Source organism: Phyllobates terribilis, unplaced genomic scaffold, assembly GCF_046119375.1.
Source record: "Phyllobates terribilis strain yellow unplaced genomic scaffold, ASM4611937v1 Scaffold_3__8_contigs__length_932513732, whole genome shotgun sequence".
In the NCBI taxonomy this organism is placed as follows: domain Eukaryota; kingdom Metazoa; phylum Chordata; class Amphibia; order Anura; family Dendrobatidae; genus Phyllobates; species Phyllobates terribilis.
In genome coordinates this window covers 869,646,844-869,673,491 of record NW_027362763.1, presented here as the reverse complement: position 1 = coordinate 869,673,491, position 26,648 = coordinate 869,646,844, and the positions used below count along the sequence as shown (strand labels likewise).

The 26,648-nt window shown below is 46.2% G+C and overlaps 1 protein-coding gene across 1 annotated transcript in view; it reads right to left on the bottom strand.

The window, feature by feature from the left end:
* Positions 1-625: 625 nt before the first annotated feature.
* The window catches only part of LOC141257730 (proton-coupled folate transporter-like), a 1,024,054-nt gene continuing 998,031 nt past the window's right edge, over positions 626-26,648 (bottom strand). Inside the window, exon 7 of the mRNA XM_073672629.1 lies at positions 626-957. Coding sequence (XP_073528730.1) covers positions 903-957 — 55 coding nt within the window. The 3' untranslated portion in view covers positions 626-902. The remainder of the gene's footprint in view (positions 958-26,648) is intronic.

Genomic DNA, 26,648 nt, shown 5'->3' with positions numbered 1-26,648 from the left:
AGCAAATAGTGTGAACCACATATAATCAATCCTTTAATAGTTGCCCTTAGTAGTGCCCATATAGTATGTACTAGTAAGACAGTGACTAGACAAAAGTGTGAACAAAAATGAATAATAACAAATAATGAATTAATTTTTTATCACCAGAAGATTATCACTGCCTGGACTACAGCTCAAGTGAGCCCTGGTCCAACCACTGCCCCCGCCTCGGATATTCAGCTCGCTGCCAATAGACAATAGTACACAGAAAGTTGTGGTGTGAGCGGGGTTCGTTTTTGGAGCTCTGCTACATGCAATATCTAATAACTCCAATTGTGCCACAATCTGTGTGCCAAGTAAACTAAGTGATACATCACTGGAATCAGGGTCTCTTTTCCTACATTATGCTGCTCTCAGATGAGGTAGGAAAAACCTGCTGACAGATTACATTTAAGTGAATAACAGCAATTGTTGTGCCCATTAGCAATGTCACTTACTGGTCATAGTGGTACACATAATTCTAGCATAAAATAATTCTCAGAAAATTTCGAGTACACGGGATTTTTCTATGGTGTGTGCACAGGTAGAATCAAAACTACAAATGAAATCCAATTTTAAATAATCCAAACAGTTTTTATTTAAATATTATTTTACAGTACTTTCAAAATTTTATGCATCAAAAGGCACCAAGTCATTATATTAGTTACATGGTTAACACATTTAAATGTACCTAGTATTATTTTTATATTTTTAAACCCTTTGGTTTTGTTTCATTGCAATCATTCCATATGCTCACATGCCGCTGTGCCCAGCAGAATATTAATAATATGTTAAAATGATTCAAGTAGAGAAACAAAATGTAATGATTTTTAATGAAACAATATTTTTTGTGGTCCTTTATATACTAATCTTTTTCCTACCAATTATTCTTCATTGATGATCACCTTAGGGAGTTCAGTGGGTATTTCGCTGATCCACCTTCACAAAAAGAAATAAAAGGAAATGTGTTATTCAGATAATTACACATATAAAGAACAGAACAGTTTAATAGAGGAAGGAACAATCCATAATATTAATAATTATAATCTGCCTGTGTAACAATACCACATTTTACTTTGTTTTAAAATTAGTCTTGTTTATTTCATTATATTGAATATCTCTTTATTTATTGTATATTGCCCATATGTTATACACTTAAAGGGAATCTGTCACCAGATTTTGCCGTCTAATCTGAGGGCGGCATAATGTAGAGACAGAGACTCAGAGTCTAGCTGTGTAGAAAAAAAATCACTATTTCACTGTTTTATCAGGAGGATATTCTAACTAATGAACTAGTAAGTCTGCTGCCATGTAGTCCTCCATATTCATAAGCTTTGTATAATCACGCTCCACCACTGATTGGCTGCTTCTAGCCTATGCACAATGCTCACAGAAAGCTGCCAATCAGTGGTGTGGGCGGGGTTATACAGAGCTCAATCAGAGAACTGGTAGATCTGCAGCAGATAAACCATTGATTTTATCAAAAGTATAGAAAGCAGCCCAGTAAGTGACACATTGCTGAAATCAGCATCTCTGCTCCTCCAGCATGCTGCTTTCAGATGGGGTGGCAGAAACCTGGTGACAGATTTCCTTTAGGGGACCTGTAAATTCATACTGCCAGAACTAACAGGGTGAAATAAAGGACAGGCTCCGACATTATATACAGCACATGGGACAGCTCCCATCCAACTTCTCCTAACCTGATTTTGGTTGATTGACAGGTCCCTTCCTATTTGAGTACAGGGAGAGACCTGCAATCACTTCAATCTGGATGGGGAAATATTAGTATCGAGCCTCTCATCTTTCAGGCACTAGTGTTTTTTATTGAGAGAGCCTGTCCTTGCTATACTTAGCTTGTGAGTCAGACAGCAGGTTCCTCTTTAAAAAAAATGTCTAACAGCAAATTAGCCTTTTTCATCCAAAATAATCTTTTGCTTAAATGGGCTGTCACATTTTAACAACCCCTTTGCTTTTGTACTTAGGCATATGAACACAACAGAAGTGAGTGCCCCTCCTAGGAACCTCCTCTTTATGTCTGAGTAGAACAGCACTATCTATGGAGCAATTGGCTTCCTTGATGGTATGGTGTGGTATATGGGCTACAAAGATAGTGAGAGCATTCTTCATCAATGGAAATCTCAATGCCACTGGATATCTGAAACTGCTACATGATGATGTGTTGTCCTCTTTATGCACTGAAGATGGCACGTTCCCTGAGTTTTTCCAACAAGATGGTGCAACACCACATTATGGGTGTAAGGTCCGAGCATTCCTACATGAACATTTTCCTGGAAAGTGGATTGGTCATCGTGGGCCAGTTGAATGGCCACCAAAGTCTCCCGATCTGACCCACTTAGACTTTTATCTTTGGGGTCATCTGAAGGCAATTGTCTATGCTGTGAAGATACGAGATGTGCATCATCTGAAACAATGGATACTGGAAGCCTGTGCAAGCATTTCTTCTGATGTGTTGCTATCAGTGTGTCAAGAGTGGGAGAAGAGGGTTGCATTGACAATCCAACACAATGGGCAGCACTTTGAACACATTTTATAAGTGGTCATAAACTTGTAAAAAACTCAAGAAAGAATAAAGTTACGTTAAAACCAAGCACACCATTGTTTTTCTTATGCAATTCTCAATAAGTTTGATGCGTCACATGACCCTCTTCCCACTGAAAAAAATAAAGTTGGATCCAAAATGGCCAACTTCAAAATGGCCACCATGGTCACCACCCATCTAGAAAAGTTTTCCCCCTCCCATATACTAATGTGCCACAAACAGGAAGTTGATATCACCAACCATTCCCATTTAATTTAGGTGTATCCATTTAAATGGCCCACCCTGTACATATCATACAGCTATCCAGTGAGAAGTGGATTAGAGGCAGCAAAAGTCTGTCTGTTAAGTATTTGAAATGTAACAGTCTAGAAGCTCTACTGTTCACCTCACATATGATTGGCTAGATTTGGTTTATATAGATATCAGTCTCTGAGTTAAAACAAAAGAATTTCGAATCACTGTCAGCAATTATCTTGAAAATATTATGGAATTGGAACAAAAAAGCAAAACAAAAGTTATATCACTTTGAATTATAAAATATTGGGCTCTCATACACTTGGTTTAGTAGAGAAAAACATTAACACTAGTAAATGTATTTTAACCCTGTCATTGCCTTGACTATCAGATTGCTGGAGGTCTAACACCTGAAATCCCCACCAATAGACAGTGTTAAGTCTAAATGCTGCCTGATGTAAACATTTGACAGAGATGAACAACACAGCTACCTTCAACGTTTAGCAACCCCAACTAAGGATGCAGATCAACTCTTATTTTCTTATATGGCTGGACAGCTCTTTTGAAGTAAAACCACTGTAATATAATATACAGGGTGATTAAAAAAGGATGGTGTAAAATTATAGCCCCAGAAAGAACATAACACAAATTTAATCACATGAAAAGACACATTATCTATACAAGAATTATCAAATGTGACACAGCCGATGTCTAGGCTGTAGTCCATTTCTGTCGAGATGTATGCCAGCATTTCCTCAGATAAGGACTTCACTTTTTCAGGGATGTGTTCTCTCAGGTTGATTTACCAATGTTGCTTTGGCCTCCACAATTGCTTGATCTAACCCCCTGTGAATTCTTTCTGTTGGGCTATATCAAGGTTTCAGGGTATCTGCTCCCCTAGCCACAGGTTCTGAATGACCAGAAACAGCGCATCAGTAAAACAATGGAGTCCATATGCAAAGATATGCTGACACACGTCTGGATAGAACTGGACTACCACTTAGATATGTCATGTCCCCAATGGAAATCACTCTGAACATTTGTAGTGTACACATAAAACTTAGATAGATAATATGTCTATTCATGTTAATACATTTGTGTTATGTTCTCTCGGTTAAGAACACAGAGGGTATAATTTTGCACCATCTTCTATTGGATCACCCTTTACACTAACTTACCTCCTTAAAGACCATCAAGACACCTTTTTTGGTGACCTGAGATATAAGTGAATGTCATCCCCCAATGGGTCAAAAAGCATCAGCTGCCAGCTGTACACTATAGCCGACACCCTGCTACATCAGTGACAATTGGTGTTGCCACCGACCACGGCCATTTAACCCCTAGAATTTGCTGTCAATAGTGACAGCAGCATCTAGATGATTAATAGTGTGAGGAGTGCCTCTTTAACCCTATCGGCACCGTGAAATAGCTAGTTTTGTCCTAATAGTTACCATGGTAATCCATGGACAAGTAATGAACTTAGCATATGCCAGTTCTAGTGGCCTGTTTGCAATATTTTAGTGATAAAAATATTATTTTTATTCCTGTCATGCCACTTTGCATTAATTGAAATTGAAAGGCATCTAAAGTTATAACAAGCTACATGACAGCAGTTTTCAATATGGTAAGGGGTGCTCTTTTTAAAATAGGATCACTTTTAGGGTTCGTTCACATCTGGGTCTAAAATCTGCGAGTGCAATGTGAGAAACAAATCGCATTGCACTCTCAAAAATGTTATTCAATTAGGCAGTGCTAATCTGTGAGTTTTTCCTCACCTGGAATTAGGGTGAGGAAAAAATTGCAGCATGTTGCGCATGGCTGAGTAAAAGTCCGAGACTCACCAATGCAAGTCAATGGGTACAAGAAAAAAATTGCACGGAACACGGACCATGTGTGTGCCATCCAATTTTTGTGCACCCATCTCATAGGAAACTCGACATTTCATCAGCCAAGCACAATAAATTCACAGCATGAACCATCAGAATAGAATAAATAGAATACATATATACCGCATTTTTCGGATTATAAGACGCACTTTTTTCCTCCAAAAATTTGGAGGAAAGTGAGGGGTGCATCTTATAGTCGGAACATATGTTCGGTTGTGGCTGTGGTTGGTGGTGGGAGGGCTGGGGGAAGAGGCACCGGGGGATGAGTGGGATGAGTGGGACACAGGAGGCATCAGCTGCCTGCTGCAGCCTACACTGTGCCCGCTACTGAAGAAAATGAATATCCACTGCTCCCTAAGCCCATGGGCGTGGGGAGCAGTGAATATTCATTTTCCTTAATAGCCGGCACACTGTGCCTGCAGTGTGTCTCCAGGTAAGTATGGCACCCTTCATCCCTGTATGTGTGGCCCCCCTTATCCTTCATCCCGTTATATATGGCCCCCCTCATCCCTCTTCCTGGTACGTATGACACCCTTCATCCCTGTATGTATGGCCCCCCTCATCCTGGTATGCTTGGCACTCCCTGATCCCCGTCGCGCTGCACATAAAAAAAAAAAACAATTATACTCACCCCCTCTCTCCTCCAGCGCTGTGTCCAGCTCTGTGCCGGAATAGTTACCACCCATGGGAGTGGTGAATATTCATGGACTTTAATAGCGGGCATACTGACAGCCGAGCAGCGGCTACAGTGTGCATACTATTAGGTAGAATGAATGGTCACTGCTCCCCACGCATGCAGTATCGGCGTGGGGAGCAGTGACTATTCCAGCACAGCATCTCGCTGTGTGAGAGCACATGGCAGTTACGCCATGTGCGGGTCACATAGTGAGAACCCTGAGGAGGCAGAGCGGGACACAGTGATGGAGGAGAGAGGAGGTGAGTATATTTGTTTATTTTTTTCTGTGCAGCCTGACTGGGAAAAGGGGGTGCCAAGCATACCAGGATGAGGTGGGCCATATATACAGGGATGAAGGGTGCCATACATACCAGGAAGAGGGATGAGAGGGACCATATATATCGGGATGAGGGGGGCCATGCATTCAAGGATGAGGGGGGCATACATATAGGGATGAAGGGTGCCATACATAACGTATATCTCACTGACATATTTCTATCTACCTATTCTATCTATTCAAAAAAGATTGAGGCAGCACACCAAAAAGGTAAACTATGAAATGTATTTATTGACCCATGTCAAAAAGTGGCAATGTTTCGTCCCTAGTGAGGGACTTTCTAAAGCCGGGCTTGAGAAAGTCTCTCACTAGGGAAGAAATCTTGCCACTTTTTGACATGGGTCAATAGAAACATTTCATATTTGACCTGTTTGATATTCTGCCTCTATCTTTTTTGAATAGATAGATAGAAATATGTCAGTGAGATATACAGTATAATTAGTGCAAATCACGTGTAATTTACTGTACATGTATTTAGCTCATAAAGAATTAAATGAAAAAAATGACGTGAGGTCTCACTTACTTTTGTTATCCAGTTGAGGGAAAGCAGACAGCTGGGGGCTGATATTGTTAGTCTGGGATTGAACCAATATCCATAAAGGTTCCCAACCTATTAATATCAGCTAATTGCTGTCTTCATAGCCTTTACTGATTATTAAAAAAGGGGAACCCCTCCAAACAACATGATGTTGGGTACCCCCTATTTTTAATAACCAGCAAAGGCTAAACAGATAGCTGTGGGATAATATTAATAGGTTAATAAGAGGCCATGGATATTAGCCCCCTCCCAACCTAATAACACCAGCCCTCAGACACCCTAGAAATAGTGCATGCATTAGATGCGCTAATTCTGGTGTTTAGCCTAGGCCTTTGCTGATTGCCCTGGTGTGTTGGCAAGTGGAGTAATGGTTTTGAGGATGTTGTCAGGATGTTCTCAGCCTTGTAATGTTGGCTGACATCAAGCCTAGGGGTTAGTAATGGAGAGACGTCTATAAGATAGCCCCATTATTACCCCGTAGTCAAAAGAAATAAACACAGAGAAAAGTCCTTCAATTGTAAAAAACACTGCCCGATCCTCTTTTACCCATTTATTACCATTAAAAACTGAAATATTCCAAAGGGGTCCACTGTAAATCTATCCCACATCTCACGACAATCTCCAACTGTGCTACGTCCGGATTGTGTGTTGAGTGGTGACATCAGTAATGTGACCGCTCCATTACTAACCCCTGGGCTTGATGTCAGCTGACATTACTAAGCTGACATCAACCCTAAAACGATTACCCTGTGTAGCATCGGCGTCTCTGCCCCCTGCTAGGCAGAGATGCCATCCCTCTCACCTCCCCGCTCCCAGCGCGGATTCCTCCTGCACTCCTCTTCCTGCTGCTGCCGGCGCGTGCAGCTTTCCGGGCACTGTGCTTAGGGCGCGCGCGTTCCCTTTCTCTTAAAGGGGCCACGCGCGCCGTTCTAGGGAGTCCCCGGCCAATAGCCGAGGGTCCTCCCATATATATGGCACCTCCTCCAAAATGGAGGTGCCCGAGCAAAAGTTGATGCACAGCATGCTTACCTCTGCTTCAGCCCTCAGGTCCAGTTGCCAGCCTGACTACTGTTCCAGTCCGCCAGTCTAACTACTCTCCAGCCCGACAGTCTGCCTTCCATTCAACCCGCCAGTCTGTCTATGGGCAAGTCCGCCTGCTTACCAGGAAGCACCTGCCAGTTACCTGCCTGCTACCTGCCGTGCCTGCTAGCCCGCTCACCTGGGAGCACTCGACTGTTTCCTGCCTGTTACCTGCTAGCCTACCTGGAGGCTCTGCTGTCACTTGCCGTGACCTCCCGCCTGCTAACCTAGAGACTTCAGCCTGCTTGGCCGTCACTTGCCGTAGCCTACCTGCTATCACTCGCCGTGACTACCTGTCTTTTAAACTAGAGACTTCAACCTGCTCTGCCGTCACGTACCGTGACCACCTGTCAACTATCCAGAGACTTCTGCCTGCTTGTTGTGTCCATCCACTATACCGGTCAGTCCCAGTCCGCTGACCCGTGGGAGCCACCTGCTCTCTTACAAGGTCGTCCCCAGAGTAGCACCTGGTCCCTCTGCTCGGTCCCTCCCTGGTCACGGAGTCGTTAGCCGCCTTACGACCAGGATCAGTCTGAGTTGATACCTAGTTACGCCCCTCTGGGTCCCTCCTTGCACCGCGGCACAGAGGTTCCACCACCCGGATCCGTAACAGTTTGCTCGGGCCATGGAACCCGGTGGCCCCCAGAACCCCGCAATCTCTGACCTTCACCAGGAGGTCTTACGTCAGAGGGCTCAACAGGAGTCGGTCCTGTCCTTCCTGCGGTCTGTTAACTCTCACCTAGGTGCATTGTCCGATCCGTCTGTGTCCATCTCTGGTCAGGCAGCGCCTGCTTCCGCGACAACACAATCTAGTCCTATGATGGCGTCTGGCTATGGACCCCGGCTCTCGGCACCTCCACGTTTTGCTGGCAACCCCGCCTTAGCTCGGGGTCTTAAAAACCAGTGCACCCTGCACTTTGAACTCTTGGCACATCAGTTCATTTCCGACCGGGCCAAGGTGGCATTCATCATGTCCCATCTCACTGGGGAAGCACTGGCATGGCTAAATCCCCTGTGGGAGAGAGGGGATCCCCTGGTGTCCGACCTATCATCTTTTCTCGCTGCTTTCCGGAAAGTCTTCGATGAACAAGGACGAAAATCCTCTTCAGCCTCCTCTCTGCTACGTCCAAGAGAGTCTCACCGTGGGCCAATATGCCATATGATTCCGTACCCTCGCTTCTGAGCTTGCCTGGGACAATGAGGCTCTGGTGTCCTTCTTCTGGGAGGGTGTTTCCGGTCAGATTAAGGATGAGCTAGCCGGTCAGGACATTCCTACCACCCTGGATGACCTGGTGTCACTCGTTACCCGGATTGACATCCGGTTCCAAGAACGCACCAAGGAGACCACTCGGGAGAGAAAGTTCCCCCGCCTTGCTTCTACTTTCCAGAGACCTGCCTCTCAACCAGTCACTCCCCGAGCACACTCGCCCGAACCCATGCATATCGACCAGACCAAGATGGTCAAATCTCGCCAAGAGTCACATCGAGCCGAGGGGAGCTGTTTCTATTGTGGCAGTAAAGAGCACCGTTCCTGCCCGGAGAGGCCGGGAAACTTCAGTGTCTAGGACCGCTCGGAGAGGTCGTCATAGGCAAAAGTAAGCCCTCTCCATCCCTGACTTTGTCTGTCTCTATCTCCTGGGGAGAGAACCGTCTCTTTGTAATTGCTCATCTAGACTCTGGAGCTGCTGGAAACCTCATCTCCCAGTCCCTGGTAGAGAGATACCGAATTCCCACCAAACCTCTGGCTGAACCATTATCCGTCGCCTCCGTGGATGGAAGACTCCTTCCGGTGACCATCCTGCTTGTCACTGAGCCCTTAACCCAGCAGGTGGGAATGCTGCACTCGGAGAAAATCTCCTTCCATGTGCTGTCCGGACTCTCTCACTCCCTATTGCTAGGTCTACCCTGGCTCCAGACACATGAACCCGTGCTGAACTGGCAATCCGGTGAAGTGCTCCGGTGGGGGCAGGACTGCCATAGGGCCTGCCTGATTCCGGTTCGCCCGACTCATCCTCCACCTACTCCAGCCTATTTACCCGGTCTACCGGCTCCTTACTGGTCCTACGCGGATGTCTTCGGTAAAAAGGAAACAGAGACACTGCCACCTCATAGGCCATATGATTGCCCGATCGACCTGGTACCTGGCGCCACTCCACCCCATGGGCGTATTTACCCGTTGTCGGCGGCCGAAACCCGGGCCATGTCTGAGTACATTGAGGAGAATCTGGCTAGGGGATTCATCCGGAAATCTACCTCACCGGCTGGAGCCGGATTCTTCTTTGTCAAGAAGAAGGATGGTTCGCTACGCCCCTGTATTGATTATAGAGGACTCAATCAGATCACGGTAAAGAACAAATACCCCCTGCCGCTCATCTCCAAGTTGTTTGATCACCTTAAGTGCGCCAGGATCTTCTCCAAGCTGGATCTACGTGGAGCGTATAACCTGGTCCAAATCCGTCAAGGAGATGAGTGGAAGACGGCATTCAATACCCGGGACGGTCACTATGAATACCGTGTGATGCCCTTTGGTCTCTGCAATGCTCCCGCTGTCTTCCAAGAATTGGTCAATGACATCTTCCGTGATCTTCTTTACTCCTGCGTGGTGGTATACCTGGACGTTATCTTGGTCTTCTCTCCGGATCTTCCCACACACCGGAGGGATGTTCGTCAGGTCCTGCTTAGGCTCAGGCAGAACCACCTCTATGCAAAATACGAGAAGTGCCTCTTCGAGCAGACCTCTCTTCCATTCCTGGGCTAAATTATCTCCCAGACAGGCTTACGAATGGGTCCCGAGAAACTCTCTGCTGTCCTAAAGTGGCCCCATCCGGAGGGGTTGAAGGAAATTCAGCGGTTCCTGGGCTTCGCCAACTACTATCGTCTCTTCATCCTGCATCCTGCACTTCTCTTCCCGGACTGCCCCCATATCTGCGATCACCCGTAAGGGAGCAAATCCTAAGGTATGGTTTCCCGAAGCTGAGGAGGCCTTCCTCTCCTTAAAGCAAGCCTTCTCCTCTGCCCCGGTACTGCACCGTCCGGACTGCAGCAAACAATTCTACCTGGAGGTTGATGCTTCCTCCTCCGGAGCCGGAGCGGTGCTCACCCAAGAGTCTTCATCCAGGAGAATGGTAACCTGCAGCTTCTTCTCCAAACTCTTCTCCTCGTCTGAGCGCAACTACTCCATTGGAGACCGAGAATTGTTAGCCGTTAAACTGGCCCTGGAGGAGTGGCGCTACCTGCTTGAGGGGGCTCTATACCCGGGGATCATCTATATGGATCACAAAAATCTGGCATATCTCCAAAATGTCCAAAGACTCAATCCGCGTCAGGCCCGGTGGTCTTTGTTCTTTGCCCCCGCTTCGACTTCGTCCTACATTTCCGCCCGGCGGACAAGAATGTCAAAGCCGACGCCTTGTCCCGATCCTTCCTGTCTTCCGATCAAGAGGAGGAGCCTATGCACATCATCGACCCCTCTAATGTGATGAAGGTGGCCCACTTGGATCTGACTCGTCTTCCACCCGGTAAGACGTTTGTAGCAGTACCGGATAGTGAGATGGTTCTTCACTGGGGTCATTCATCTAAACTAGCCGGCCATGCTGGCCAAAGGAAGACCTTCCTGTTCATCACCCGGCATTACTAGAGGCCTACCCTACGCAAGGATGTGGTAGACTTCGTCTCAGCCTGTTCGTCCTGTGCCCACAACAAAGTTCCCAGACATCTACCAGCCGGTCATCTCCTGCCTCTTCCCATACCTGATGCGCCGACTGCTTTTCTAAAATGGCTCACTTCATCCTTCTGCCTGGCCTCCCGTCTGCATCAGTGCTAGCTAAGGACTTCTTCCTTCACATCTTCCGTCTCCATGGCCTACCCCTCCACATAATGTCAGATCGAGGGGTTCAGTTCACCTCACGTTTCTGGTGAGCTACGTGTAAGCTGCTGGATGTCTCCCTGGATTTCTCATCTGCTTATCATCCACAGTCCAATGGTCAAGTGGAGCGGATCAACCAGATCCTTACCAGCTACCTCCGGCACTTTGTTAACGCTCACCATACTGATTGGGTGGATCTCCTGCCATGGGCAGAATTCTCCTACAACAACCATGAGAGCGAATCATCTTCCAAGTCGCCGTTCTTTATAGTCTATGGTCAACATCCTCGGATTCCCTTTCCCGTCTCCGCTTCTGTGGACAACCCTGCCGCGGAGTCTCTGGTCAGCGAATTTTCCACCATTTGGGACAATACTAGGTCCGCACTTCTTCATTCCTCCGAGCAGATGAAGAGACATGCTGACAAGAGACGTCTGGATCCGCCTCAATTCTGTCCGGGAGACAAGGTTTGGCTCTCCTCCAAACATGTTCGGCTCAAAATACCCTCATACAAGTTGGGCCCTCGGTTCATCGGTCCATTTGAAGTCCTTAAACAAATCAATCCAGTGGCCTACAAGTTAAAACTCCCAGCCACCTTACGGAATCCCAACTCCTTCCACGTATCTCTCCTCAAACCAGTTGTCTTTAATTATTTTTCCAACATTCCAGGTTCTTCCCCTGCTCCGGTTTCTGCTGAGGACGTTTTTGAGGTAGAGAATATTCTGGCTACCAAAAGTGTAAGAGGAAAAACCTTTTTTCTGGTGGATTTGAAGGGGTTTGGCCCAGAGGAGAGAACTTGGGAACCCAGTGAGAACATCCATGCCCCGCTTCTCCTTGAGAAATTTATTTCTGGCCTAAAAAAGAGGGGGCGTAAAGAAGGGGGTACTGCAGCATCGGCGTCTCAGCCCCCTGCCAGGCAGAGACGCCGTCCCTCTCACCTCCACGCTCCCCGCGCTGCGTCCTACTGCGCTACTCTTCCTGCTGCCGGCGCGCGCAGCTTCCCTGGCACTGGGCTTAGGGCGCGCGCGTGCTCACTCTCTCTTAAAGGGGCCGCGCTCGCCGTCCTATGGAGTCCCCGGCCAATAGTCCTCCCATATATAAGGCACCTCCTCCAAAATGGAGGTGCCGAGCAAAAGTTGATGCACAGCATACTTACCTCTGCCTCAGCCCTCAGGTCCAGGTTCCAGTCCGCCAGTCTGACTACTCTCCAGCCCGACAGTCTGCCTTCCGTTCAACCCGCCAGTCTGTCTATGGGCAAGTCCGCCTGCTTACCAGGAAGCACCTGCCAGTTACCTGCCTGCTACCTGCCGTGCCTGCTAGCCTGCTCACCTGGGAGCACTCGCCTGTTTCCTGCCTGTTGCCTGCTAGCCTACCTGGAGGCTCTGCCGTCACTTGCCGTGACCACCCGCCTGCTAACCTAGAGACTTCAGCCTGCTTGTCCGTCACTTGCCGTAGCCTACCTGGAGGCTCCTGCTGTCACTCGCCGTGACTACCTGTCTGTTAACCTAGAGACTTCAACCTGCTCTGCCGTCACGTGCCGTTACCACCTGTCAACTATCCAGAGACTTCAGCCTGCTTGTTGTGTCCATCCGCTATACCGGTCAGTCCCAGTCCGCTGACCCGTGGGAGCCACCTGCTCTCTTACAAGGTCTTCCCCAGAGTAGCCCCTGGTCCCTCTGCTCAGTCCCTCACTGGCCACGGAGTCGTTAGCCGCCGTACGACCATGCTCGGTCTGAGTTGATACTTAGTTACGCCCCTCTGGGTCCCTCCTTGTACCGCGGCACATAGGTTCCACCACCCGGATCCGTAACACCCTGCTTGCCACCTCACCAGGGCAAGCAAGAAGAGCCGAGGTTAGGTGCCAGAATTGGCGGATCTAATGGGTGCACCATTTCTGAGGTGGCTGAGGGCTGGTGTTATTGGTCTGGGAGGGGGACAATATCCATGGATCCTTCCAAGCCTATTAATATCATCCCGCAGCTGTCTGCTTAGCCATTGATGATTATTAAAAATAGAAGGGACCCCATGTCATTTTTGGGGGGAATCCCCTAGTTTAATAACCAGTAAATGTTAAGTAGAAAGCTGTGAGCCGATATTAATAGCCTGGGAAGCTCCATGTTCATTGACCCCTTCCCAGACTATTAAGATCAGCTCTCAGCTGTCAGCTTTCCCTCAGCTGGTTATTAAAAACAAGGGGGCCCACGCCATTTTTTCTTTTATTTCCTTATTTATTAGCTAAATACAAGTACAGAAAACTACACACGCAAAGCACTGATTATATATCTCAATGACATATTTATTTCTATCTATCTCTATCTATCATCTATATCTGTATGTAAGATTGCTTTATTTGTTAGAAAACTAGCTTCAAGTGACATAGAAGATTACTGTATGTAAAAGTTGATGTTAAAAATGCATTGCATACTCATGTCATAGGGACTCATGTCATTGCCTCATTCTTCAAGCAGAAGATTGACACCATCAGACAAAGCTTTTGCCTAAAATCCGCACAACCCCTTCTCATATCTACTCAACCTTCCTCCTCCAAACCCCACTTTTCCACCATTACAGAAAGTCAAGTCTCCTCCTTACTCTCCAAATCACACCTCACCAACTGCGAACTTGATCCAATCCCATCCCACCTCATCCCTAACCTTACCACAGTCTTCATCCCAACCCTAACCCACGTCTTCAACCTGTCACTAACAACCGGTGTCTTCCCCTCATGTTTCAAACATGCCGTAATCACACCCATCCTCAAAAAGCCCTCCCTTGACACATCCTCTCTGACTAGCTACCGCCCCATCTCACTTCTCCCCTTTGCTTCAAAACTACTAGAACAACATGTCCACCTTGAACTGTCCTCCCACCTCTCCTCCTGTTCCCTCTTCGACCGCCTGCAATCTGGCTTCCGACCGTACCACTCGACTGAAAATGCCCTGACCAAAGTCACCAATGACCTACTAAATGCCAAATCCTAGCGACACTACTCCATCCTCCTCCTTCTGGACCTGTCATCTGCCTTCGACACAGTGGACCATTCCCTCTTACTACAGATTCTCTCATCCCTTGGCATCACAGACTTAGCCCTATCTTTGATCTCCTCATACTTAACAGACAGGACATTCAGCGTCTCCCACTCACGCACCACCTCCTCATCTCACCCCCTATCTGTGTCCCCCAAGGTTCAGTTCTAGGACCCCTGCTCTTCTCCATCTACACCTTCGGTCTGAGACAGCTCATAGAGTCTCACGGCTTTCAGTATCACCTCTATGCTGATGACACACAGATCTACCTCTCTGGACCCGATATCTCCTCCCTACTAACCAAAATCCCACAATGTCTGTCCGCCATCTCATCCTTCTTCTCTGCCAGATTTCTAAAACTCAACATGGATAAAACAGAGTACATCATCTTTCCACCCTCTCATTCATATCCCCCATCTGACCTATCTATCAACGTCAATGGCTGTTCACTCTCCCCAGTCCCACAAGCTCGCTGCCTTGGGGTAACCCTGGACTCTGATCTTTCCTTCAAACCACATATCCAAGCCCTTTCCACTTCCTGCCGACTCCAACTCAAAAATATCTCCCGGATCCATGCATTCCTCAGCAAAGACTCTGCAAAAACACTAGTGCATTCCCTCATCATCTCCCGCCTCGACTACTGCAACCTCCTGCTCTGTGGCCTCCAATCTATCCTAAACTCTGCTGCTCGACTAATCCACCTGTCCCCCCGCTATTCCCCAGCCTCCCCCCTCTGTCAATCCCTTCACTGGCTCCCCATTGCCCAGAGACTCCAGTTCAAAACCCTAACCATGGCATACAAAGCCATCCACAACCTGTCTCCTCCATACATTTGTGACCTAGTCTCCCGGTACTTACCTTACCTCCGATCCTCACAAGATCTCCTTCTCTACTCCCCTCTTATCTCCTCTTCCCACAATCGCATACAAGATTTCTCCTGTGCATCCCCCCTACTCTGGAACTCTCTACCCCAACACATCAGACTCTCACCTACCATGGAAGCCTTCAAAAGAAACCTGAAGACCTACTTCTTCCGACAAGCCTACAACCTGCAGTAACCACCGCTCCACCACATTACTGCATGACCTCCTCTACCCCCACCTACTGTATCCTCACCCATCCCTTGTAGACTGTGAGCCCTCGCGGGTAGGGTCCTCGCTCCTCCTGTACCAGTCGCTGACTCGTTTTGTTAAGACTATGTAAATGTTTTTGCTATGTATACCCCTATCACATGTGAAGCGCCATGGAATAAATGGCGCTATAATAATAAATAATAATAATAATAATAATGATAGGTGAGAAAAAAATGCACACTCGTTTAACATACGGATGCCAGGTGAGAACAAAAACGCATGACACTCGCCTGACACTCTCCATCCTTTCTGGCTGAGAATCTCAGCTACTTTATATATGCAGATGTGAGCGTATCCTAAGGAGGGTTTATATACAGTGTATAGGTCCCACAAAGTCACTTCAAAATGGAATAAGTCCCTAAAAATGAAGTTTTGTAAATTTCCTTTAAAAATGAAAAATTGCTGCTAAATATTTGACATTTTTTAATATCCTAACAAAACAAAAGGACATTTGACATTTGACAAAATCAATGGGATATGTTGAAACATTCCAGAGTTATTGCCACGTAAAAAAAAATTGGCCTGGTCATTAAGGGGTTAATCCATAATTTCTGCTAAAAAAAATGCAGGTAAATAAATTAGTGGTGCTGCTACTGTCTCTTACATTACTTATCTTACATATAGAATATTATGAACAAGGCCATATTATTACAATATGCAACCTCTTCATTAGAAAGAGTCTTAATAATGATCTTTTATAGCAGTCTATTGGAGTATATCACACAATAGTATTTCAAACCCAAAACAAGGAATGGGTCAAGAAAGATAAAAGTATTTCCAATGTGCTTTTTCTTTTACTTTTGTTTTACAAATACTGATGAAAAACACTGACTAAAATATTTCCATGTGAATGTAGCCTGAATGTAAAAACAGACTTTTTAATTAAAAATTATCTATTATTCTATATATTAGTATTTTTGGAGGTGATGATTAATTTTCTCAATATACAATTAGCTAAAGGCTGATATTTTAAAATCATGTCAAATAATAAGCAATGAAATAATGGATTACATTTTGGCGATTGTATTAAAATTTAGATTGCAAACATAAAACCATTAAAATCATAATACAAAAATATAAATGGAATGGAAGGTGCTTCAATACAATGTTTTTCTATACATGCATGTCTGTAATGGTACTTAGCAAAGCTGCTTGTGCTAAGGTGCATGCACACGGTCAGTAAACGCTGCGGATTGGACGCAGCGCAGTTATGCTGCGTTCAATCCGCAGCGGCCACAAGTTAGAGCATAGTGGATGTGATTTTAAGAAATCCCATGCCCACTATGCATCTCCGTACACCTGCAGCACACCCACGAAGACGGACATGCGGAGCGTCTTCACAGACTGCATGTTAATCAGTGCAAAGTATAGAATGCAGTGAATCCGCATGGTTCAACGAATACATGCGGATTCACCTATGCGCAGCGCTTTGGACGCAGCACAAGTATGCTGCATTCAAAGCGCTGCCATAAAGGATCATGTGCACATAGCCTTAATCTTCTAAGGTCATCACCTTGATGTATCATTTTATGCTAATTGGATATGGGCTCTAAAATTATCCTTGATAGACTTTTGATTTTCATTTTCTTTTATTTTTATCACACAGATATTTATCTGCTTTTCCACATTTTTTCTATTTTAGATATTTATTAGTGTTGAGCGAGCATGCTCGACACTGCTCGGTACTCGCCCGAGCATCTCACTACTCGGGATGTTCGGTGAGCACCGAGCATTTCCGGGTTACTCGGGCCGGAGCTCGGGTCTCCGCCCTGCACGTTTGGCGCTCTTTAAAGAGACAATGAACATGCAGGGATTGCCAGCCAGTCACTGGAATGCTGCAGCCATGTTGTTTGTGGACATTACAGTGATTGGCTGGCCGCACAGCATCACCTCGAGTATTTAAAACCAGGCGCCGCCATCTTGGACACAGTCGCTCCGGATCAGACAGTGTAGGGAGAGTGCTGCTGAGTTAGGGAGAGATATATAGTGTGAAATAGGTAGTGCAGGGTCTCTAAAGCCTATCAAATCAAACAAATAGTCCTTCTAAGGACTAATATCCATCCCAGATATCAGGCAGGCAGGTAGGCTGTATAGGAGATGCAGTGGTTATACCAACAAACGCTGGATTACTGTCCTGTGTGCTCCTGTTGGTCAAATTGCTAGACTTATCCCACGGTCTCAGGGGCCAGGAAAAATCCATTTTTTTTTCATCTAAATCATGTATTTTTTTTTCCCTCAGTTTGACTGTACAAATGCGCGTCTTATTAACCTTTTGGTATTCCCCCCCACCCCCCCAAAAAAAATTGAGTGTGTCTGTGACTGTTCAGACACCAATATATCTGTTTAAAAGAGTCTGGTGTAGGCCAGAGAAATAGAACTGTGGTTTTGCAGTTCCATGGGCCAAATCTCTGTATTATCCTGCTTTTGGCATTTTTGCAGTAAAAAAAAAACTGTAATAGTGTCTCCCTGACTGGTCAGACACCAATATATCTGTTTAAAAGAGTCTGGTGTATGCCAGAGAAATAGAACTGTGATTTTGCAGTTCCACGGGTCAAATCTCTGTATTATCCTGCTTTGGGCATTTTTTGCAGTAAAAAAAAAACTGTAATAGTGTCTCCCTGACTGGTCAGATACCAATATATCTGTTTAAAAGAGTCTGGTGTAGGCCAGAGAAATAGAACTGGGGTTTTGCAGTTCCATGGGTCAAATCTCTGTATTATTCTGCTTTTGGCATTTTTTGCCATAAAAAAAACTGTAATAGTGTCTCCCTGACTGGTCAGACACCAATATATCTGTTTCAAAGAGTCTGGTGTAGGCCAGAGAAATAGAACTGTGGTTTTGCAGTTCCACGGGTAAAATCTCTGTATTATCCTGCTTTTGGCATTTTTTTGCCATAAAAAAAAACTGTAATAGTGTCTCCCTGACTGGTCAGACTCCAATATATCTGTTTAAAAGAGTCTGGTGTAGACCAGAGAAATAGAACTGTGGTTTTGCAGTTCCACTGGTCAAATCTCTGTATTATCCTGCTTTTGGCATTTTTTTGCCGTAAAAAAAACTGTAATAGTGTCTCCCTGACTGGTAAGACACCAATATATCTGTTTAAAAGAGTCTGGTGTAGGCCAGAGAAATAGAACTGTGGTTTTTCAGTTTCATTGGTCAAATCTCTGTATTATCCTGCTTTTGGCATTTTTCCATAAAAAAAATAGTAATAGTGTCTCCCTCACTGTTCAGACAACTATATATCTGTTTAAAAGAGTATGGTGTAGGCCAGAGAAATAGAACTGTGGTTTTGCAGTTCCACGGGTCAAATCTCTGTATTATCCTGCTTTTGGCATTTTTTGCCGTAAAAAAACAGTAATGGTGTCTCCCTGACTGGTCAGACACCAATATATCTGTTTAAAAGAGTCTGGTGTAGGCCAGAGAAATAGAACTGTGGTTTTGCAGCTCCACAGGTCAAATCTCTGTATTATCCTGCTTTTGGCATTTTTTGCCATTAAAAAAACACTATAATAGTGTCTCCCTGACTGGTCAGACACCAATATATCTGTTTAAAATAGTCTGGTGTAGGCCAGAGAATTAGAACTGTGGTTTTGCAGTTCCACAGGTCAAATCTCTGTATTATCCTGCTTTTGGCATTTTTTGCCGTAAAAAAAACTGTAATAGTGTCTCCCTGACTGGTCAGATACCAATATATCTGTTTAAAAGAGTCTGGTGTAGGCCAGAGAAATAGAACTGTGGTTTAGCAGTTCCACAGGTCAAATCTCTGTATTATCCTGCTTTGGGCATTTTTTGCCGGTCTGTCTTCCACATGGTCAAGTTTTTGTAGCCGTGAGTCTCGACCACATACTCCTCCTCACCTTGATGTTCCTTCCTCCCACCATGCCGAGTGTCGTCAGACAGCAACTGACCCCACACTTGGACACTCTGAAGAGCTGTTCACTGGTCCATTTCCATATTTGTGCCCCTCGCCTGTTCGCTTGAAGTGGTACAAGAGGAGATCCCATGTAGCAATGCCCAAATATTTGAACAGCCACGGCCACAGGAAGTCGATTCTGGCAATTTGACACAAGAGGTGGACGATGACGAGACAGAATTACCATGAAGTGAGGTGGAGGATCGTGGTGCGCAAGTGGAAGAGGAGGAGGTGATGGATGATCTAGTAACTGACCCAACGTGGCAGGAGGACATGCAGAGCGAGGCCAGCAGCACACAGGGGGAGGGAGGCAGAGTACCTCAACAGGCAGGAAGAAGCAGTGTGGTGGGCGCACACAGAAGGTGGGCAACAGTTCCCCGTAACACCAACACGAGGGACGTTGCCCGTACAACCGTTAGGTCTTCCAGAGTCTGGAATTTTTTTAAAGACTCTGCTGATAACCCCAAAAAGGCAATTTGTACCACCTGCCATGCCAGCATCAGCAGGGGTGACAAAACTACCAGCCTGACCACCACCAGCATGATCAGGCACATGTCAGCAAAGCACCCGACTTTGTGGGGCCAACCCCAGGGTCCACGACCAGTGTCAGCGGGTGTCACCATTGCTTCTTCCGCTGTTGTGCGTGCAATAGAACCCCCTGTTTTGTGTGCAAGGCAATCCCCTGTCCATACTGCATGCAAAGATGCCCCCTCCTCTCAGTCTTCACTTGTTATGGCAGTTTCTCAAGAAACAGCATCAACGTCCACGTCCCACCGCAGCGTTCAATTGTCCATATCCCAGAACTTTGAACAAAAGCACAAATTCGCAGCCAACGCCACATAGGCCACAGTCCTAAATTCGCACATTTCACGACCGCTTGCGTTGTAAATGCTGCCATTTAGGCTGGTGGAGACGGAATCCTTCCGCAACCTTATGGCGGTGGCCATCCCTCTGTACTCGGTGCCCAGCCGACACTATTTTGCCCGGTGTGCCATCCCCACATTACACAAGCACGTGTCCCAAAACATCTGCCGTGCCCTCAACTACTGGGGGAGTCCTCCAGACAACGGACACGTGGACAAGTGCTTGTGGCCAGGGACGGTACATCTCCCTGACAGCACACTGGGTAAACATAGTTGATGCCGGGACCAAGTCGGACCGAGGATTGCGGGCCCTATGTCAGTCACAGTTTTCCCCACAGTGTACAGCTCCTGCGCATCATCCTCCTCCTCCTCATGTTCAGCCTCCTTCTCTGATATCACCACAGCAGTTACAAGCTGGAAGCACAGCAGTACTGCCTCAGCCAAGCAGCAACAGGCTGTGCTGAAACTCATAAGCTTAGGTGGCAAACCTCACAATGCTTGTGAGTTGTGGACAGCTGTGAAAGAACAGGCAGATCTGTGGCTGAGACCGATGAAGCTACATCCAGGCATGGTCGTGGGTGACAATGGCCATAACCTGGTGGCGGCTCTGAGGTGAGGCGAGATCACACACGTACCATGCCTGGCTCATGTGCTTAACCTCGTGGTTCAGCGCTTTCTTAAATCATACCTCGAGTTGCCAGATCTGCTCAACAAAGTACGCTGCCTGTCAGCTCATTTTCGGAAGTCGGCTACAGCTTCCGCCACCCTTTGCAGCTTCCGGCACACCGACTGCTGTGTGATGTCCCCACACATTGGAACTCTACCCTCCACATGTTGCAAAAGGATTTGTGAGTAGAAGACAGCAGTTGTGGAGTACCAGCTGCAACATGGTCGTCGATATTCAGGTCAGACTCCACACATAAGACTTCAGGAGTGGACCTGGATGTCTGACATATGTACCACCCTGACAAACTTTGAGGAGTCCACCAAGATGGTGAGTGGTGATGACGCCATCATTAGCATCAGCATCAGCATCCCACTTGTCTGTCTTTTGCAACGCTCTCTGCAGAGAATTAAAGAGGAGGCATTGCAGCCAGAGTATGATGAGATGGATCAAGAAGCCATAATGGGCGATTACACACAGCCCAGCCTTATCTCATCCCAACGTGCATTGGGGGACAATGAGGGAGAGTAGGAGGAGGAGGTAGAACAGGAGCTGGTATCATGCGCTGTAGACAGTAGTACCTGTACAACTGTCATACAGTCGGTTCAGCGTGGGTGGCCTGAGGACAGGGGGGAGGAGGAGGAGGAGGAGAGCATGGTCAGTCATTATCTTGGTGAGGACACGGAAGTCTTGCCCATTACCAGTCTGGCACGCACGGCTGACTTTATGTTACGCTGCCTTAACCGTGACCGTCGCGTTGTCAAAATGTTGGGTAACAGTCATTATTGGTTGGTGACACTTTTAGACCCCCACTACAAGGAGAACTTTCACTCTCTTATTCCTGAGGTGGAGAGGTCTACAAAAATGTGACAGTACCAGTAGGCCCTTGCTGCATAACTGTTAAAAAAATTCCCATCTGAACACGCTAGCGGCAGAGGTCACAGTTCGTTGACCAACCAAGGCGTACAGGCGAGAGAGACGCAACTACAATCCAGCAGAGGCAGGGGAACACTGTCAACATTCTCGGACAGATTTATGAGACCCGTCCAGCTTACAGGCCCTGAGGCACGGGGTAATCTCACAAGGAGTGGAAAGTTTCAAAAGACGGTGAGGGAGTACCTTGCCAACCGTACAAGCGTCCTCCGTGATTCCTCTGTGCCTTTTAATTATTGGGTATCCAAGCTGGACACTTGGAATGAACGCGCTCTGTATGCCTTGGAGGTCCTGGCCTGCCCTGCCGCTAGCGTGTTATCGGAGCATGTTTTTAGTGCCGCTGGGGGAATTATAACTGATAAGCGCACTCGCCTGTCAACTGACAATGCTGACAAGCTGAACCTAATCAAAATGAACAAGGGCTGGATTGGGCCAGACTTCTCATCACCACCAAATGACAGCAGAGTAACATAAAGTCAAATCCACTGTGTTATTTCGGGAGGTGTATTCCCATGCACTGCTTCACACCCACAAATGGGTATACGCTTCCTCATTTTGGCTGTATTTTGCTCTTCTTCTTATCCTGGGGTGACCATGGTCTGTGTTGCCAGCATTGCAAGTTCCTACGTCCTAACTTTTGGCAGCTTTTGCTTGGAAGGCATAGGCATAGACTATGGGAGACCCACTCCTCAATAATGGGAATAATGTTTTTAATATGCTGTACTGCATGGCTCTTGTAAGGGGCATGAAAACCGTCTTCTTAAGCTACTCTGAACTTCACCTCCCTTCCAAGGGGCATTAAAACCATCTTGTTAAGCTACTGCGACCTCCACCACTTTTCCAATGGGCATTAAAACCGTTTTGTTAAGCTACTGCGACCTCCACCACTTTTCCAAGGGCATTAAAACCGTCTTGTTAAGCTACTGCAACATCCACCACTATTCCAAGGGGCATTGATATTGTCTTTTTATTCACCTGCAACATCCACCATTCTTCCAAGGGGCATTAAAACCATCTTGTTAAGCTACCGCGACCTCCTGGTCTCTTCCAAGGTGCATTAAAACCGTCTTTTAAGCTACTGCGACCTCCACCACTTTTCCAAGGGGCATTAAAATGGTTTTGCTTAGCTACTGCGTCCTCCACCACTTTTCCAAGGGGCATTAAAACCATCTTGTTAAGCTACTGCGACCTCCACGTCTCTTCCAAGGGGCATTAAAACCGTCTTGTTAAGCTACTGCGACCTCCACCATTCTTCCAAGAGGCATTAAAACCGTATTGTTAAGCTACTGCGACCTTCATCACTTTCCCAAGGGGCATTAAAAACATCTTGTTAAGCTACTGAGACCTACAACACTTTTCCAAGGGGCATTGATATTGTCTTTTTATTCCACTGTGACCTCCACCATTGTTCCAAGGGGCATTAAGCCGTCTTGTTAAGCTACTGATACCTACACCACTTTTCCACGGGGCATTAAAACCGTCTTGGTAAGCTACTGCGACCTCCACCACTTTTCCAAGGGGCATTGATATTGTCTTTTTATTCCACTGTGACGTCCACTATTCTTCCATGGGGCATTAAAACCGTCTTGGTAAGCTACTGCGACCTCCACGTCTCTACCAAGGGGGATTAAAACCATCTTGTTAAGCTACTGCGACCTCCACCACTTTTCCAAGGTGCATTAAAACCGTCTTGTTAAGTTACTGCGACCTCCACCACTTTTCCAAGGGGCATTGATATTGTCTTTTTATTCCACTGTGACCTCCACCATTCTTCCAAGGGGCATTAAAACTGTCTTTTTAAGCTTTTGCGACCTACACTACTTTTCCAAGGGGCATTATGACTGTCTTGTTAAGCTACTGCGACCTCCACCACTTTTCCCAGGGGCATTGATATTGTCTTTTTATTCCACTGTGACCTCCACCATTCTTCCAAGGGGCTTTGAAACCGTTTTGTTAAGCTACTGCGACCTCCACGTCTCTTCCAAGGGGCATTAAAACCATCTTGCTAAGCTACTGTGGCCTCCACCATTCTTTCAAGGGACATTAAAACAGTCTTGTTAAGCTACTGTGACCTCCATCAATTTCTAAGGGGCATTAAAATTGTCTTGTTAAGCAACTGCGACATCCAGCACTTTTCCAAGGGGCATTAAAATCGTCTTGCTAAGCTACTGCAACCTCCACCACTTTTCCAAGGGGCATTGATATTGTCCTTTTTATTCCACTGCGACCTGCACCATTCTTCCAAGAGGCATTAAAACCATCTTGTTAAGCTACTGCGACCTCCACGTGTCTTCCAAGGGGCATTAAAACTGTCTTGTTAAGCTACTGCAACCTCCACCATTCTTCCAAGGGGCATTAAAACCGTCTTGTTAAGCTACTGCGCCCTCCACAACTTCTCCAAGGGCCATTGATTTTGTGTTTTTATTCCACTGTGACCTCCACCATTCTACCAAGGGGCACTAAAACCGTCTTTTTAAGCTACTGCGACCTCCACCACTTTTCCAAGGGGCATTGATATTGTCTTTTTATTCCACTGTGACCTCCACCATTCTTCCAAGGGGCATTAAAACCGTCTTGTTATGCTACTGTGATTTCCACCATTCTTCCAAGGGGCATCAAAACGGTCTTGTTAAGCTACTGCGACCTCCAACAATTTTCAAAGGGGCATTAAAACCATCTTGTTAAGCTACTGCGACCTCCATGTCTCTTCCAAGGGGCATTAAAACCGTCTTGTTAAGCTACTGCGACCTCCACCATTCTTCCAAGGTGCATTAAAACCGTCTTGTTAAGCTACTACGACCTCCACCACTTTTCCAAGGGGCATTGATATTGTCTTTTTATTCCACTGTGACCCACACCATTCTTCCAAGGGGCATTAAAACCACCTTGTTAAGCTACTGCGACCTCCACGTCTCTTCCAAGGGGCATTAACACCATCTTGTTAAGCTACTGCGACCTCCACCACTTTTCCAAGGGGCATTAAAACCGTCTTGTTAAGCTACTGCAATTTCCACCACTCTTCCAAGGGTCATTGATATTGTCTTTTTTTTCCACTGTGACCTCCACCATTCTTCCAAGTGGCATTAAAACCGTCTTGTCAAGTTACTGTGACCTACACCATTTTTCAAGGGGCATTAAGACCTTCTTGTTAAGCTACTGCGACCTCCTCCTCTTTTCCAAGGGGCATTGATATTGTCTTTTTATTCCACTGCGACCTCCACTATTCTTCCAAGGGGCATTAAAATCATCTTGTTAAGCCACTGCGACCTCCACGTCTCTTCCAAGGGGCATTAAAACTGTCTTGTTAAGCTACAGCGACCTCCACCACTTTTCCAAGGGGCATTAAAACCGTCTTGTTAGGCAACTGCGACCTCCACCACTTTTCCAAGGGGCATTAAAACCGACTTTTTAAGCTACTGCGACCTCCACATCTTTTCCAAGGGGCATTAAAACCGTCTTGTTAAGCTACTGCGACCTCCACAATTCTTACAAAGGGTATTAAAACCATCTTGTTAAGCTACTGCGACCTCCACCACTTTTCCAAGGGGCATTGATATTGTCTTTTTATTCCACTGTGACCTCCACCATTCTTCCAAGGGGCATTAAAACCGTCTTGTTAAGCTACTGAGACCTCCACCACTTTTCCAAGGGGCATTGATATTGTCTTTTTATTCCACTGCGACCTCCACCATTCTTCTAAGTGGCATTACAACCGTCTTGTTAAGCTACTGCGACCTCCACGTCTGTGTCAAGAAGCATTAAAACCGTCTTGTTAAGCTACTGCGACCTCCACCAATCTTCCAAGGGGCAGTAAAACCATATTGCTAAGCTTTTGCGACCTCCACAACTTTTCCAAGAGGCATTAAAACAGTCTTGTTAAGCTACTGCGACCTCCACCACTTTTCCAAGGGGCATTAAAATCGTCTTGTTAAGCTACTGCTACCTCCACCACTTTTCCAAGGGGCATTGATATTGTCTTTTTTATTCCACTGCGACCTCCACCATTCTTCCAAGAGGCTTTAAAACCGTCTTGTTAAGCTAATGCGACCTCCACCATTCTTCCAAGGGGCATTAAAACCGTCTTGTTAAACTACTGCGACCTCCACCACTTTTCCAAGGGTTATTGATATTGTCTTTTTATTCCACTGCGACCTCCACCATTCTTCCAAGTGGCATTAAAACCATCTTGTTAAGCTACTGCGACCTCCACGTCTCTGTCAAGAAGCATTAAAACCGTCTTGTTAAGCTACTGCGACCTCCACCAATCTTCCAAGGGGCATTAAAACCATATTGTTAAGCTATTGCAACCTCCACAACTTTTCCAATTGGCATTAAAACGGTCTTGTTAAGCTACTGCGACCTCCAATACTTTTCCAAGTGGGATTAAAATCGTCTTGTTAAGCTACTGCTACCTCCACGACTTTTCCAAGGGGCACTGATATTGTCTTTTTTATTTCACTGCGACCTCCACCATTCTTCCAAGAGGCATTATAACCATCTTGTTAAGCTACTGCGACCTCCACCATTCTTCCAAGGGGCATTAAAACCATCTTGTTAAGCTACTGCGTCCTCCACCACTTTTCCAAGGGGCATTAAAACCATCTTGTTAAGATACTGCAATGTCCACGTCTCTTCCAGGGGGCATTAAAGCCATCTTGTTAAGCTACTGCAACCTCCACCATTCTTCCAAGGGGCGTTAAAACCATATTGTTAAGCTATTGCGACCTCCACCACTTTTACAAGGGGCATTAAAACCGTCTTGTTAAGATACTCCGACCTCCACCACTTTTCCAAGGGGCATTAAAATTGTCTTGTTAAGCTACTGCTACCTCCACCACTTTTCCAAGGGGCATTGATAATGTCTTTTTTATTCCACTGCGACCTCCACCATTCTTCCAAGAGGCATTAAAACAGTCTTGATAAGC